This window comes from Melopsittacus undulatus, chromosome 2 (assembly GCF_012275295.1).
Source record: "Melopsittacus undulatus isolate bMelUnd1 chromosome 2, bMelUnd1.mat.Z, whole genome shotgun sequence".
In the NCBI taxonomy this organism is placed as follows: Eukaryota; Metazoa; Chordata; class Aves; order Psittaciformes; family Psittaculidae; genus Melopsittacus; species Melopsittacus undulatus.
In genome coordinates, this window is record NC_047528.1 from 82,144,085 (window position 1) to 82,159,057 (window position 14,973).

Below are 14,973 nucleotides of genomic sequence, written 5' to 3' on the forward strand. Positions count from 1 at the left end.
ATTTCCTTGAACCCTTTATATTTGATCAGCCTGTCAGTGTCCCAAGAAGGACGAGACCCTTGTGTCCGACCAGCCTGTCTGCATCCCATTGTGGGAACCGTACGGGACAGCCCACTGTATCAGAGGGTAATTCGACTAACCTATTCAGCTACAAACACCGGGCCTGCTCGGGGGCAGCAATAAATATCTGCCAGCAACCGTGCTTTTGCATTAACCCTTTCTTGTCCAAAATGTTAAACTTCTACCCATTAAAACCTTTTACATGAACCCAACAACAAAAAATATACAGAACACTGTCTGACCTCATCACACACACACACACGTTTGGGATCCCACAAGCACACTTCACACAACTACAATATTTGAAACACAAAATCCAGACAATCATTGCTCCAACTGCACGGTCCCACATACAGGACGTGGCACAAGGACCTTGTGAAGACTATCAGGAAATCAGCTCCGAGAAGCATCATTGCAGTGCGAGGTGGCAGGCTCAACCTTAGCGGGCGTCCCAACAGAGACTCTACCTCCCTCACATCGCATGAGGCTTAGGCTTTTTTACTGACCAAAATGCACACTCGTTCCAACACAGGTGGCCAGCCTATGTTGGAAGAAGTTGCCAGCAATACCTCTAAAGGTTTTCAAGGTTTGAGAGAAACATGGACATATTTATATTTACCAACTTCTAGTACATGAGTATCACAGAGAGACTGTATCAAAGGAGTTGTATATGGGGTCCCAACTCCACGGTCTGACACATTCTGCCCGATACCCCTGATAGGAGCATACAAGAGACCTTCCCATCTTGGGTGGGAAGCACACACACCATGGGAAACCGTGCAATACATCCACATCCCCCACCCATCTCACTTCTCCCTTTACAGCTACCCATTTATCATGAGGATATGGGGGATATAAATCAGGCTTCTTTTCCGGATGAATAGGCTCCAGGTGAAAAGCACCATCCAGGTCAGCATCGGCATTATCAGGCATCAGAATCTCAGGAGCAGCAACAGCAAACTGATGAACGTGCACAGGCTCCTTGTCGGGGTCAACAGGAACTGAATCAAAAGGATCATCTTCATCCCCGTCTTCAATCTTCGCAGCCATAGCGGCAACCAGCGGAGATTCGGGGGGGGAGGGCGACGGGGGGAGAGGGTGAGGTGGGGGCGCGCTGGTCTCCATGATCTCATTTTTTGACTTTAACATCTCTAAAACAGTTCTCCAAATGACTAACAAACTTTTCACAGTGTCATTACCTTTCATGGCTGCATTCCACAGCTTAACTCCTGCCCCATTCCACAAGGGTATCTCAAATCCAGTAGACTCATCAATCTCTGGGTAATGAGTCTTCAACCATTTCAGCATTAACTTTAAGTCTGTCTCTTTAAAGGTTGCTCCCTTCACCTTAAGAAGGACTGAAAACATCCATAAATCAGAGGCAACTTCCTTAGTAATTTTTTCCCAAGTCTTAAGATTAAAAGCTTCGCCGACTCCCACAATTAACTCCTTCTCCTTACTCCAGAGCAACAATCTTTTTAGCATAGCTTCATCATAGTCTGCCCCTCTCACAGAGAGGATATGTTGGAAGAGCTTAAGTATTACTTCTTTACTTAACTGTTTTCCCTCCTTAAGCTCACTTCCAACTGTCCGGCTGCTCACCTTATTTGCACTGCGCAGTGTCTTCTGGGCTCACAAGGCTCCGATCGGAGGATTCCCTCCTCTGAGGCTTCTGCCTCCCGATCTTGGTCCAGCCAGATCGATTCCAGCCAATTTCTTCATGGCCCAGCGATTCACACCCTCTTCCATTTCAATGTGAACTTATAGAGGGTCCCTGTTCGGGCGCCATTTGCCGCGGAACGGACTCAGTCAGAGACCAATATGATCAGACAAAAAGCCATTTATTGCAAAGCATTAACTCCTTATATACTATTGCTTACACACACCTACAGCAATTTGGCATATCATGATTGGATACTTGTCTTGAAGACCCTTAGTGACTAACATATAATTGGTTAAACACAGGTGTGAGAACTTGACCTTGAACACTTGCCAACAGTCCACAGTTCTCATAACTCAGTGAATCCCAGCTTCTTCTTATCTTGCTTGCTTAGGCTTCCTCGGGCCTCCCACAGCCTTGCTGTATCCCTTGGACTTACTCAGAGCTCATGTACCAAATATTCATTCTCCTGTGAGAACACTCTCTCCACACCTGACTGCACCTTCTAATAAGAAACCTTGTTTTCTGTTCTCATTCTGAATAGACATCATACTACCTAGCTGCTTTTGAATGCATCACTAGGCTCAAATCTTGCTGGTTTTAAAACCCCTTAGCCTGAGGCCAAATCACTTTTGGGCCATGAGCCTTCAAAAAATAAAAGTATGATGAAACAGTTTTTCAACAACCAACCACCCCCAAGATTTTCCTGCATAAAGTATGGTTTATTCATTCATCCCAAGTTATATAACCTCAGGAATAAAGAGATTAAAACCAAAACCCAAAGAATACTTATGAATCTTAACTAAAATGAGATCCTTCCTTACCTGATTTGACAGTTACTTTAAACCAAATTAACCTTCTATTCTCCTTGAATTTGCCTTGCAATGGGCTATGTGTGATTCAGCCCCAGTGCTCCTCTCTTCTATTGCTTTTCAGACCAGCATCTTTATGGTTGTAGTGTTCCTTTCCATTCAAGTAAAATTTGCCATCTGAGCAAATTCTCAGGCTTTTTATTTCATGTCCTTCTTGATACAGTGTGAGGAATGTCATCTTTGTCTTTTTTTTTTTTTTTGTTTACCTTACTCATTTGATTCAGCTTTCTATATTCAAGCAGGATGGCAGCATATAAATAAATATATCCATGTTATATTTATTTTATCATATGTTTAATGATGTCAATCTCTGTAGAAACATGTCAGCTTTTTTTTCTAAATATTTGATTTATTTGATCTAATTATTTAGGTTAAAAATAAAAGGAAACCAAGTCAAGAACATCTGAATTTAAATAACTGAAATTATATATCTAGCTAATAATGAAAAGTATCTGTTGACATCAGTGAAATTGCTACTATTGCTACTGTTAGATGTGTCTCTCTGTTAAGAATAAGATTGCTTTTTCACAGACAAAAATTTTAAAATAAAATGACTTGTCTTTTAAGTTCTAAATATATTGTTTGAAGAATGAATAAATTAAGTCTTTTTTTATGAACAGAAAGTTATATATTTACACTTTTGTAAGATTTTTTTTAGTTGAGTTGCTTTTACACCAAAGTAATTTAATTCTCATATGTATCATAATTAGATCATTAATCATTATGCCCCTCAGGGGTCCATACTGGGACCAGTATTGTTTGATATTTTCACCAATGACATAGGCAGTAGGATCAAGTGCACCTTCAGTATGCTTGCAGATGAAACCAAACTAAGTGTTGTGGTTGGCATGCTTGTGGGATGGAATGCCAGCCTGAGGGACCTGAACAAGCTCATAAAGTGGGCCCATGTGAACTTTATGAGGTTCAACAAACCCAAGTGCAAGGTTTCATTGAAATTTAAAGACTAGAGTGAGAGATAAACTTTTTTTTTTTTTAAGGAAAACATGAGAATAAACAAAAAATCAAAACAAATAATCAAAACAAATCCTCAGTTTCACAAAATTGATGCAAGTTTTGCTGACTGGGGAAAGCAATATTTATGTATACATAAGCAAATGTAATGCATGTATTTATGATGGTCTTCATGTTCTCTTACACAACTATTTCAGTTTTATTCCAGCATTGCAATCTAGTGTATCTATCTCCCATAACTCATTGTAGATCAAGAGATGTTTGTCCATCTGGTAAACAATTGTTCACGGCTGTGTGGCTGTTTTCTGAACTGCAGCTCCCGTGAGCTGTAGCAATAACATCACAAATCCAATGTTTCTGCTTTTCACTTTATTCGCAGAAAGGAAAACATTTTTCAGTGGAGTACATGAAAAAGAAGTGGAAACATTCTTTGACAAGTGATAATAACTAATTTCATCACCTTGTGAAAAAAGGAGATAGAGCTTCCAGTCATGAAAGTAGCATTGTGTTTAGCTTCTCTAACTTTCTCAGATATGAATTAATTTCTAGAGAAGCTATGTTGCCTGCATGTACAGCAGAGGACTGAAGCATGAGTCAGCAGATACTACTTCAGGGAGTACACTGTTGGAATATATATTCTAACAGCCAATATGTCAACAGAATTTTGCAAACTTGCAGTCATCTTGGGTGGGATAACAGCAGTCATTTTTGCTATTCCTAGGTTACTGATTGTTCCTGATTGTATGTAAGTTAGAACAGGTCCTAGGAGGCGCTTTGAGAGACTGACTTGACAAGGTGCTCCATGACATGACCTATAAAAATCAGTACAGTTTGCCCTTGGGCAACCTCGGCCTTTGCAAAGTATAGCATTTCATTCCCACTACCTCAAAACAGAATTCCTATATTCCCATACTCAGGAGGCTCCCTAAGGATGACTTAAGAAACAGGTTTGTCACTGCCCAGGAGACCCAAAATGTGATAAAAATTGTGGAATGTAAAGAAACTCTTGTTCTCCCAACCTCTTTCAACTTCTTGAATGGAAGGACATAAATGTGTGTGAATTAAATTTTTTTTCAAATTAAACATGTCTTCTGCAACTTGGCAAGGAAAGTATTTCAGTGAAAATTGATAATAAAAGAGGAAGTCTACGTATAAATCATAAAAAATCAAAATTATTTCTTTAATAAAAATGGCTAGAAAACATGCTCATTTACTTAAGTACAAAATCAGAGTTGTCTTGGCAATATATAAAATGATTAAATGCTTGCATTTTACATAACAGAGGCACTGCTTTATCCCTTTTTATTTTTAATGGCTGCTGATCTCATATATACCCTCTAGCAAGGAGGACTGTGTGAGGATTCTACCTAAGGGAGCACATGAGCTACTTGTTTCAGATCCAGTGAGGAACAGGAGGACCATAATGTCCCGAGAGAAGACCTGACATGATTGGAACAAAGCTGTATTTCCAGATATATTCACTAATCCCCAGGGTCCCAGCCTTCCCATGCCTGGACACAGGCAGTGAATGTGCAGCTGATGAATACAGGCAGATGGGAGTCTACTTTCATCAGTCTAGCCAGACCCTATATGTCAGTGAAGAAAAATTATACTAGAATGGAGGCTTAAAATGAGAGGAGATGCATAATTAAAAAGTTGAGACTACTTATCATCATGTCATTTTAACCTTGTTCCATTAGCAAAAATAAGTCACTCAAGAGCAACTGTATTCAAAGAGTCTATTTTAAACTCATGTTCCAAATTGCATGTGAGTTTATAATAAGCTGTACTGGGTATTACTAACATAAACTTTTTGTCACAATGCTTTTTGTACTGATATATTGTGATAATTCTTTGCATATTGAGTTAGAGAACTACACTTTACATATATTCAAACTGTGATGTTAATGTAAACATATTCAAGATGTTAATGAATATCTTATTTCCATTTTGGCATTTCCTCTTATATTGCAAATCATTGCAGGCATTTAAGCAAATTAGTTACTGCCCTGCAGACACACTAGAGGCAATTAAAACAATTAAATAACTTCTTGGAAGAATATGAAAGCCTTTCCTGCTTTCACACATAGCTTTCACTAGGAAAAGATGTACAGCTCATTAGCAAAGAGACAGAGCTAGTGCTTATTGCAGTTGGGACCAGGGAGCTCATTTCAGTCCTACAAAACTGTAAATGTCAGATCTTGGTTTAGTTGTGCTATTATGTGTCTTTATAAATATTTTTAAGGTGGAAGTTCTAGTGGATCATGTTTGTAGGCTGTACTAAAAGGCTCTGAATTAATGTCATAAATAAGGGGAAAAATAGCACTATATCTCACAATGTGAATATTCTCCAACAGCTCTTATCATTTGATGGAAACAAGTGTGGATTGGTTTTCGGAAACAAGTTTGGATTGGTTTTCAGAAACAAGATAGGAACACTTCTCTTAGAGCTGACATGGTCCTCTGTGACGATAAATACTATAATATATTTTGTTCAATGAAATTAACTATAGTATTAATTATATAGTGTCTATATAATTAATAAAAAAAAATGCTAAATGTCAATATTCTCTGAACCTTGGAGAGGGGGGCAGAGTAGCTTGATTTTGGAGATCACACAAGCAGGTAAGCTTGAGGGACTTTTTATCAACATGTTATTCAACTTCTTCCAAAGTCACTTCCTTCTTGAAAGATCTACTAAAGCTAAATAAAGCTAGTCTTCCTGACAGGGATTTTCACATAGCATGGTAGACCAAAAGTTCATTCTGGATCCTAAGATGACAGAAGATCCAGTGCTGTCACTGGGTTAAAACACCTTGTTAAATTCCTTTCAAACCACTTTCATCAAAGTAAATTGTATGCTTCATATTTCTGATGCAGCTAGCCATTGATACAGTAGCATAATATAAATATAAGACAAGTGGGGAAGGTGAGCTGTATTTGTGGGAAGGAACAAAGTGAAAATGACTGAGTAGTTTTGGTGAAAGTTACTTTCTTCCATCATTTCAGTAAAAGTTCTCTGAAGTTGTGTGGAGCCTGCTGTAAATATATGACTCATCCATGCTTTATTTTGAAAATCTCGTTTCTATTTTTTTCCAAAATCTAAATTCTCAAACTTTGAAAAAAAAAAAAGATGGCTAATAACATCTATTTGGATTAACTACTTACTTTAGATTACTTGTCTATGAACAGGAAAATTTTTGCTTGTAAAATACTTTGCTCAAAACCCAAAAAGCATGAACAAAATCATAGTAGTTGAAGATAATTTTTGACTAGAGAGAAACATTCAAAACTATTTAAGAAAATTAGGATCTAGTCAGTAGCCAGATATAATATTGTGTAATGCAGGAATGGTGTAACAATAATCTCAATACTTGATGCGCTGTTACCAGGCTTTCCACCTTATTTCAGTCAAGAAAAACAGTTTCAGATATTTATGTTGCCGTCATGTGGAAACTTCTGAGCACTGAAGAGGTTGAGTCAGAAGAAAGGGAAAGTTGGCCCCCAGACTAGAACTGGTAAGCTTTTGCTATGAACACCAGCCTGAACTAAAAAAAAATTACTGCTCATTTCTGAGTTGCCAAACTTCTAATCCACCTCCTGTCCTTAGGCAGCTTCTCATGGCAGTCACATAGTCCACCAGGACATAAGCTTATTTCACTTACTTTAAAAAAAAATTGCCCAAGAGGTTTTTTCTCCAGTGGGAAAGAATGTAATTCTGTCTTAGCCTAACATAGCTGAAAAAAAAATGGGTGAAAGCTAATTCTCACATACTGACATACTTTAATAAGCATAAGTAGAACTAGAAATCAATAGAAATAGAAATAGAAAGAAATAGAAATAGCAACAAATATATTTTCTTCAAAGCCTGAGTGCTTTCCCCTGGCAAAAGCAGTTTTGGGTTCAGGTTATGCATCAACATGCAGGCTGGAAGAATTTTTTGCCAGTATATTATAAAAACTATGTCAAATGTGTAGGTATCCAGGATTATATAGGTGGAGGGTGTATTCTTTTGTACAATATATTAAAATCAGAAAAATATTTGCCTGATAGTAATTTTAATGTCTTCTTCTTTTTTTTTTTTCTCCCACCTAGGGAGAGAATGAAGTAGGTTAGATGTTGTTTGGGGGTTGGTTTTTTTTTTGCATAAATTAAAGATGGGATATTATAATAGCTCCAGATAGCTCCAGAACCACCTTTTAATTCACATATGCTGGCCTGGACAGATGGCTGTGATTCATCATGAGTCCCTGTTTATGATCTTTTATTTAGCTGCATAGGACAAGTTGTTCTTTAGCATTTTTTTTATAAGCATCCCATTGGATACCTCTATGCATGCAGAATGACACATTTCCTAGACTTTTTTTTTCCTGGACCCTGGTGAAAAGGAAATCGAGCCCTCTAAATTGGCAGTAGATGTTTTCTTAGTTTTCTAGTAAGAGCATTTCATTGTTCTAGTCTTTCTTTATGGAACATAATACTCAATCTTCTGCTATTTGCCATGAAGAAACGTCTTGGTTGCTACAACTGGTGTCTCAACAGCTGGTTATCAGCTTTTTAGATCTGTGTATAAGATGACTGGTTTTTGAAGATAGCAGATTTTCCCTCCATTCTCTGGCTAGGTTTAAGAGTAAAGACTTTTTAAAGTTTGTGTACAAGGTGTTTATAACCGGAATATGAATGTGGGGGGTTTTCTTCCCTATAGCATGCTTACACTACTCTTTATAAGTACACTTTTACACAGGTTAATCAGGATAATTTCTAGGCATATATTTTATGTAATTCTACATTATAAGAAAAACAGAAAAGAAAAAACTTTTTATCACTTAAAACTTTCACCCTTATTGATTTTACAAGAGTAGTCAGTTATTTAGTTTGTGAATCCATAATGGAAAATCTAATTATTTAGGTTTAGCCTGTGTGCAAAATTCTTGTATCTTTAAACAAATAAGCAGGAAATAAAGCTTCATGCAAAAGGATGACAGGTGAGATTTTTTTCCCTCTGAATTTTTTATAGAAGTTTGATAGAGTTATAGTTAGGCCCAGAGGGCACTATGCAGGTATTCCTGTATGTGTGTATATCTTACTGCAATTATATTTTTTTCATCACCTGTTTCTCTTTCTCCTGGGTGTTAATTTTGAAAGTCTTAGCCAGAATGCTGAGATAAGGTATAGTGTGCTATGTCATACTAGAAAATTATTGGTTCCTTGTTAAGGGAGAATAGGGAAGGGAGGAATGGTATACAGGCAAAAAACAAATTGATAGATAAATTCTGAAGTAAAATAGCTAAGAAAATATTAATCATCAGGGAAAGCAAAATGGAGGAATTGAATAAACCCAATAATTTAGTTTATTCAGGAAGGATCATTTAAAAGTAGATAACAAGTTATAATTAGGCTACATCTTAAAATCCTAAATCTGCCAACTTCTTTTTCTACCACTACATATTATTCTTACTTAAAAAGATAAATTATCATTGAGTGCAGTGGGCCTCTTAGAAGTTACATAGAAAATTTATTGTAACATTACCTCTTAGCCTTGGGTAAGAAGAACTGGGAATCAGGGGAATTGTAGCACATCACTATACTGTAGTACAGATATTTAGTGAGCTGTGTGACTTTATGGTTTGAAGGCTTAGCATCCTAGTAAAAATACCGGATTTGTACTGGAAGGCTTTGTAGTCAGCTGGATTGAATAATGCATTATAAACACTGTGCTTTCTAGCAGTCTGAGACTTGTGGAGAGAAGGCAGTTTCATTTCAACATTAATATTTGTGCTGATAAAATTAACTTTGGGCATAAAAATGCTTTGCCTTTCAAATGAGATTTGTGTGCTCAGATTTTCATCAGCAACCAGTCAAATTTCAGTTAATGTTTATTTATTAAACTATGAGAGATTTCATAGCTCTTGTATTGTTGTCTTGAAGCTGATAGAATTCTTGAAGAAATAAAGGGGGAAAGAGGGAAGGTTTACTTTTTCCAAGAAATTGAGACTAATTTTCTAGAGGTTACTGATGCTAAATTATTTTTATTGTATCACTTCTTTTGATTATACTTGTGAACAACTCCTGGTGGTAAAGTTCATGATCTTAATGCTTTATTGTCAGCTTTCCTGAATGTGAATAGAGAAATAGGATCAAAATTGGAAGACAAAGGTGTTGAGAGATGTTTAAGCATTACTGTTACACTTTGACATGTATATTGCATTAGTACATCCACAGTTACAGGTATTTCTGGAATGAACATCTACACAAAGAGATGGTCATGGCCACAGAGCTGACAGTCCAAACTATGAGAGAAGCTTCTTAATGATGATGATGATGATGATGGTAATAATAATAACATTACTTTTCGGTTGGAAACCAGTTCTAGATCAAATGTTCCAATTCTGTTGAGTTCTGAAGCTGTAGACTGCTTTTGTACATCACTGGAAATTAAGTAGTGAGACAATAACATTATTTTTTTTTTAAAAAATCGTATTACACATTTATTTCACAGCAATTCTTTTAAACTCCTTATTGGAGTAACAGTTCTCACCCGTATACCCTAAATTAAAAAAATAGTAATAATTCTCTGGTTTGACAGAGGGGTATTTAAAATGAGTACCCTATTCTTCATAATTCTCTACTTGTGTTCTTATCATAAAGCAACATTTCATTCTGTCTTTGGGGATTTTAGTTCTTTTTTTAAGTCTCAGGAAGCTGTTTCCAAGTTACAAGTGTCTTCCCATATTTTTCATAATAAAAAAATTTGGTATCAAAAGCAGTGAGAAATTTAACTAATTTTGTAACACTTTTTGTGGATGAAAGAAATGTAATAAGTCATAGTCAGTATTATTGCAGAGTCTGGTACAGACCAGAATCTGGCAGTGGTTAGCACTGCATACATGCTCAAAAGGCATTGTCCCAGGCCTAAATACATTGCAAATCATAGAATCATAGAATAGTTAGGGTTAGAAAGGACCTTAAGATCATCTAGTTCCAACCCCCCTGCCATGGGCGGGGGCACCTCACACTAAACCATGCCACCCAAGGCTCTGTCCAAACTGGCCTTAAACACTGCCAGGGGTGGAGCATTCATAGCTTCCTTGGGCAACCCATTCCAGTACCTCACCACCCTCACAGTAAAGAACTTCCTCCTTAAATCCAGTCTAAATCTCTGCTGTTTCAGTTTCAACCCGTTATCCCTTGTCCTATCACTACAGTCCCTAATGAATAGTCTCTCTCCAGCATCCCTGTAGGCCTCCTTCAGATACTGGAAGATTGCTATGAGGTCTCAATGCAGCCTTCTCTTCTCCAGGCTGAACAGACTCTTTGAGTGCGACCATCCAGCCAGTTCTTTATCTACCGAGTGGTCCACCTACCAAATTGATGTCTCTCCAATTTAGAGATGAGGACGTCTTCAGGGACAGTGTCGAACGCTTTGCACAAGTCCAGGTAGATGACATCAGCTGCTCCACCCCTGTCCATCTCTTTTGTAGCCCTGTCATAGAAGGCCACCAGATTGCTCAGGCAGGATTTCCCCCTAGTGAAGCCATGCTGGCTGTCACCAAGCACCTTTCTCTTTTTCATGTGCCCTAGCATGCCTTCCAAAAGAATCTGCTCCCAGATTTTGCCAGGCACAGAGGTGAGACTGACTGGTCTGTAATTCCCCGGCTCATCCATTTTCCCCTTCTTGAAAATGGGGGTTATATTTCCCTTTTTCCAGTCATCAGGAACTTCACCTGACTGCCATGATTTTTCAAATATGATGGCCAGTGGCTTTGCAACTTCATTCGCCAGCTCCTTCAGGACCTGCGGATGGATTTCATCAGGTTCCATGGACTTGTGTACGTTCAGGTTCTTAAGATGGTCTCAAACCAGATACTCTCATACAGTGAGCCCAAGGTCTAGGTTTTCACAGTCTTGCGTCTGCCTCCCAAGACTTGGGTGGTGAGGTCAGAGCCTTTGTCAGTGAAGACCGTGGCAAAAAAGCCATTCAGAACCTCAGCCTTCTCCAAGTCCTGTATAGCCAGTTCTCCCAAAAGCTTCTGGAGGCATCCTACATTGTCCTTAGTCTGTTTTTTAGCCGCTACATACCTATAAAATCCCTTCCTATTATCTTTAACATCCCTTGCCAATTTTAGATCCAATTGGGCCTTAGCTTTCCTAACTTGGTCCCTAACTACCCGGACAACATCCCTGTATTCATCCCAGGCCACCTGTCCTTGCTTCCACCTTTTATAAGTCTCTTTTTTCCTGTGAATTTTTCTCAGCAGCTCCTTATCTGTCCAAGGAGGTCTCCTGGCCCTCCTGCTGCACTTCTTTCTAGTTGGGATGCAACACTCCTGAGCTTGTAGCAGGTGATCCTTGAATATTAACCAAGAGTCTTGGGCCCCCTTGCCCTCTAGGGCTATATCCCATGGAACCTTGCTAAGCAGGTTCCTGAAGAGGCCAAAGTCTGCCCTCTTAAAGTCCAGGGCAGTGAGCTTGCTGCACACTCTTCTCACTGTCCTGAGGACCTCGAATTCGACCATCTCTTGATCACTGCATCCAAGACTTCTCTGGACAGTCACATTTCTAACGAGCCCTTCTCTGTTGGTGAGCATGAGGTTAAGCAGGGCACCTCTCCTTGTCGGCTCCTTTATTGCTTGCAGAAGGAAGTTATCTTCCACACAATCGAGAAACCTCCTGGATTGTTTGTGTTGGGCCGTACCGTCGCCCCAACAGATGTCAGGGTGGTTGAAGTCCCCCATGAGAACAAGGGCCTGCAATTGTGAGGCTTTTCCTTTTTGTCTGTAGAGTTCTTCATCCACAGGTTCCTCTTGATCAGGTGGTCTGTAACATATCCCCACAGTAATGTCTCCCATCACTGATTTCCCCTTAACCCTGACCCACAAACTTTCTGTTAACTGATCACTTGTCCCAAGACAGAGTTCCATGCTCTCCAGCCTATCCCTAACATAAAGGGCGACTCCCCCTCCCCTCCTACTGGGCCTGTCTTTTCTAAAAAGCCTGTAACCTTCAATTCCAACACTCCAGTCAAAGGAGCCATCTCACCATGTTTCTGTGATGCCTATTATATCATAGCCCTGTAGATGTGCCCACATCTCTAATTCCTCTTGTTTATTCCCCATGCTATGGGCATTTGTATAGAGGCATCTGATCCGAGCTCCAAATGAACCCGGCTCATTGGCTGGAGTGGCTAGGATATCACTACAATGCTCAGAGTATTTATTATAGGTGCTGGCAACTGACTGGGTATGTTGGGATGGAATGATGCCCCCTCCCCCAACACAACTAGTTTAAAGCATCCTTGACAAGTCCGGCAAGCCTCCCAGAAAAACCACTCTTCCCTTTTTTTATCAGAGCAGTTCCACCAGCCCCCAGTAGGCCTGGCCTACAAATGTGTGCCCCATGTTCAAGACACCAAACAAAATGAAACAAAGTGTGAGAGAAGGATTATTCAATATGGAGAACTGATGAAGGGCAGAAATTGCTAAAGGTTGCAATGTCAGCTTTTAGTAGCCAGAGTCTACTGAATGTCACCAGTGACCTCCTTGTGAAGGTAATAAGTACCTTTGCTATTCACTTTTCTTACCATCAAACATAAAATGTGAAAATATTTGCCCTGCCCCAACTTTGAGGTGTCTGATGTCACATGATTTAATTTTATATTGATTTACAACAAGGAATTAATAGTAAATTTTCCTTATATGAATGTAATTTCAGTAAACAGATAATTAATTCTACAAATGTATTTTCCAATAACATAAAAAGATTCATTTCACCTTGAATTTCTTTCTTTATGTGCCAGTTACATTATATAGTCAAAATCATCAAACAAGTGTAAGAAGCTTGAAGTAATTCCTCTGCTTTGTTTTTACCACCTGCCCAGAGTCCTGTCTGTTACTCCCTTCCTGTAGCATAAAGAAACCTTTCTTGACTCAGCAATATCAAGAAATGCTGTTTTTTCAGGCTCAGGACTGAGTGATTCCTGTCCTAGATCTCACAATAATGTCGTGTATGGGTGTGGTGGAAGAAATCAACATTTGGAAGCAAAAAAGCAAAATAGTTTGATAATGGGATCCTTTCTAACACATGCAGAGAGATTGATATAGTTAAAATAATTGATCAGGAGATAAATTAATGATCATAATGCAGATGAGAAGTTCAGAGTTACACAATAAATATTACTTATGCAGAAGATGTTTGCTTTGTGGGTTTCATGTGTGACAGTTCTAACAATAGACCAAGACCTTCATTGCCTGATATATCAGTCTTAACATTGAAATGTGTTATCTGAGTGAAGTTGGGAAAAACAAGTGTAAATTAAAAAAATTATCCATTATTACAAAGCTTTGTTTTCCTCTTTAATTTATACGGATGTGATTATGTTTGCCTATAAATAAATGTCTATATAAGAGCTTTAATGGACAGGAATTCTTGTGTTAATATCAATGAACTAATACCAAGTTCTGTTACACAAGCTGGCCTTTAATTTGCATCTCATTTTCAAGGAGTCACTTAAGGCAAAGCGTTGACAGCTGGAAGTACTTTTTAATTCAGCATACTATTCTATCTTGCAGTAATTCTTTTTATTCCAGATTGTACCTCATGATAATATACCAATATTATATCTGAAACAATTAGTGCCAGAACTGCTGTGTACATAACATGTACTTGTACAGATTGCCGCAGACTTTATTAAAGGATACATTTTTTTTAACCCTGCTCAAAGGTGTATTTTGGCAAAAGCTCTAAGAGCTATGTCAGTACTTTGGAAAAAAAAATGCTTTTGAATAAACTATCCTTCCTATTCTCTTACAGGATGTGTAAAATCTCTTATTTCTATCTTCTGCTGTTCTCTGCTGAAAATATAAAGCTATCTGGAGGCTGACAAGTTAAGTCAGCTAAGACTAAGGTCAGATCAACAGGTATAACTCAAGAAAACATAAAGCTTGTCTGCGTGACTCAGCCTAAGCTAACACTTCTGATTTAAAACATGTATCACAAGAAGGATCATAATTATCTGATGATCTCATTACTGTAAGTTTTAATCCTAGTCACAGAAGTTATCCATCATACCTGGTAAGAAATCACTCCTCGTTTCAGTTAAATCAATTTTACCAAAAGATGTGGCCAGTAATCAATAGTTTTGCTTAAAGGGCAACATTATTACTGAAAGTAGTAAATGAGGAGAAATCACTCTGGGCTCAATCAATCTGTTTGCAACTGTTCTGCTGGTTAGAATATGTGCAAAGCACTTTATGCAGATAAAAACCAAAGATTCAAGTAATCAGTTCTGAGAAAAACAGGTCCAGAAAACAAGAAATAAACCTTCACAACTCCTTGTAAACTCAGACTTTTACAGTGAGCTTCATTTCCCAGCAAGAGGCTTTTGCTGAAGTTTTGCATGTTGCATTGATA

The 14,973-nt window shown here is 38.3% G+C and overlaps 1 protein-coding gene across 1 annotated transcript in view; it reads left to right on the plus strand.

The window, feature by feature from the left end:
* The first annotated feature begins 4,214 nt into the window (after window positions 1–4,214).
* Window positions 4,215–14,973, plus strand: part of IL1RAPL1 (interleukin 1 receptor accessory protein like 1) — a 346,993-nt gene continuing 336,234 nt past the window's right edge. The window contains exon 1 of the mRNA XM_034074647.1: window positions 4,215–4,305. Coding sequence (XP_033930538.1) covers window positions 4,215–4,305 — 91 coding nt within the window. The remainder of the gene's footprint in view (window positions 4,306–14,973) is intronic.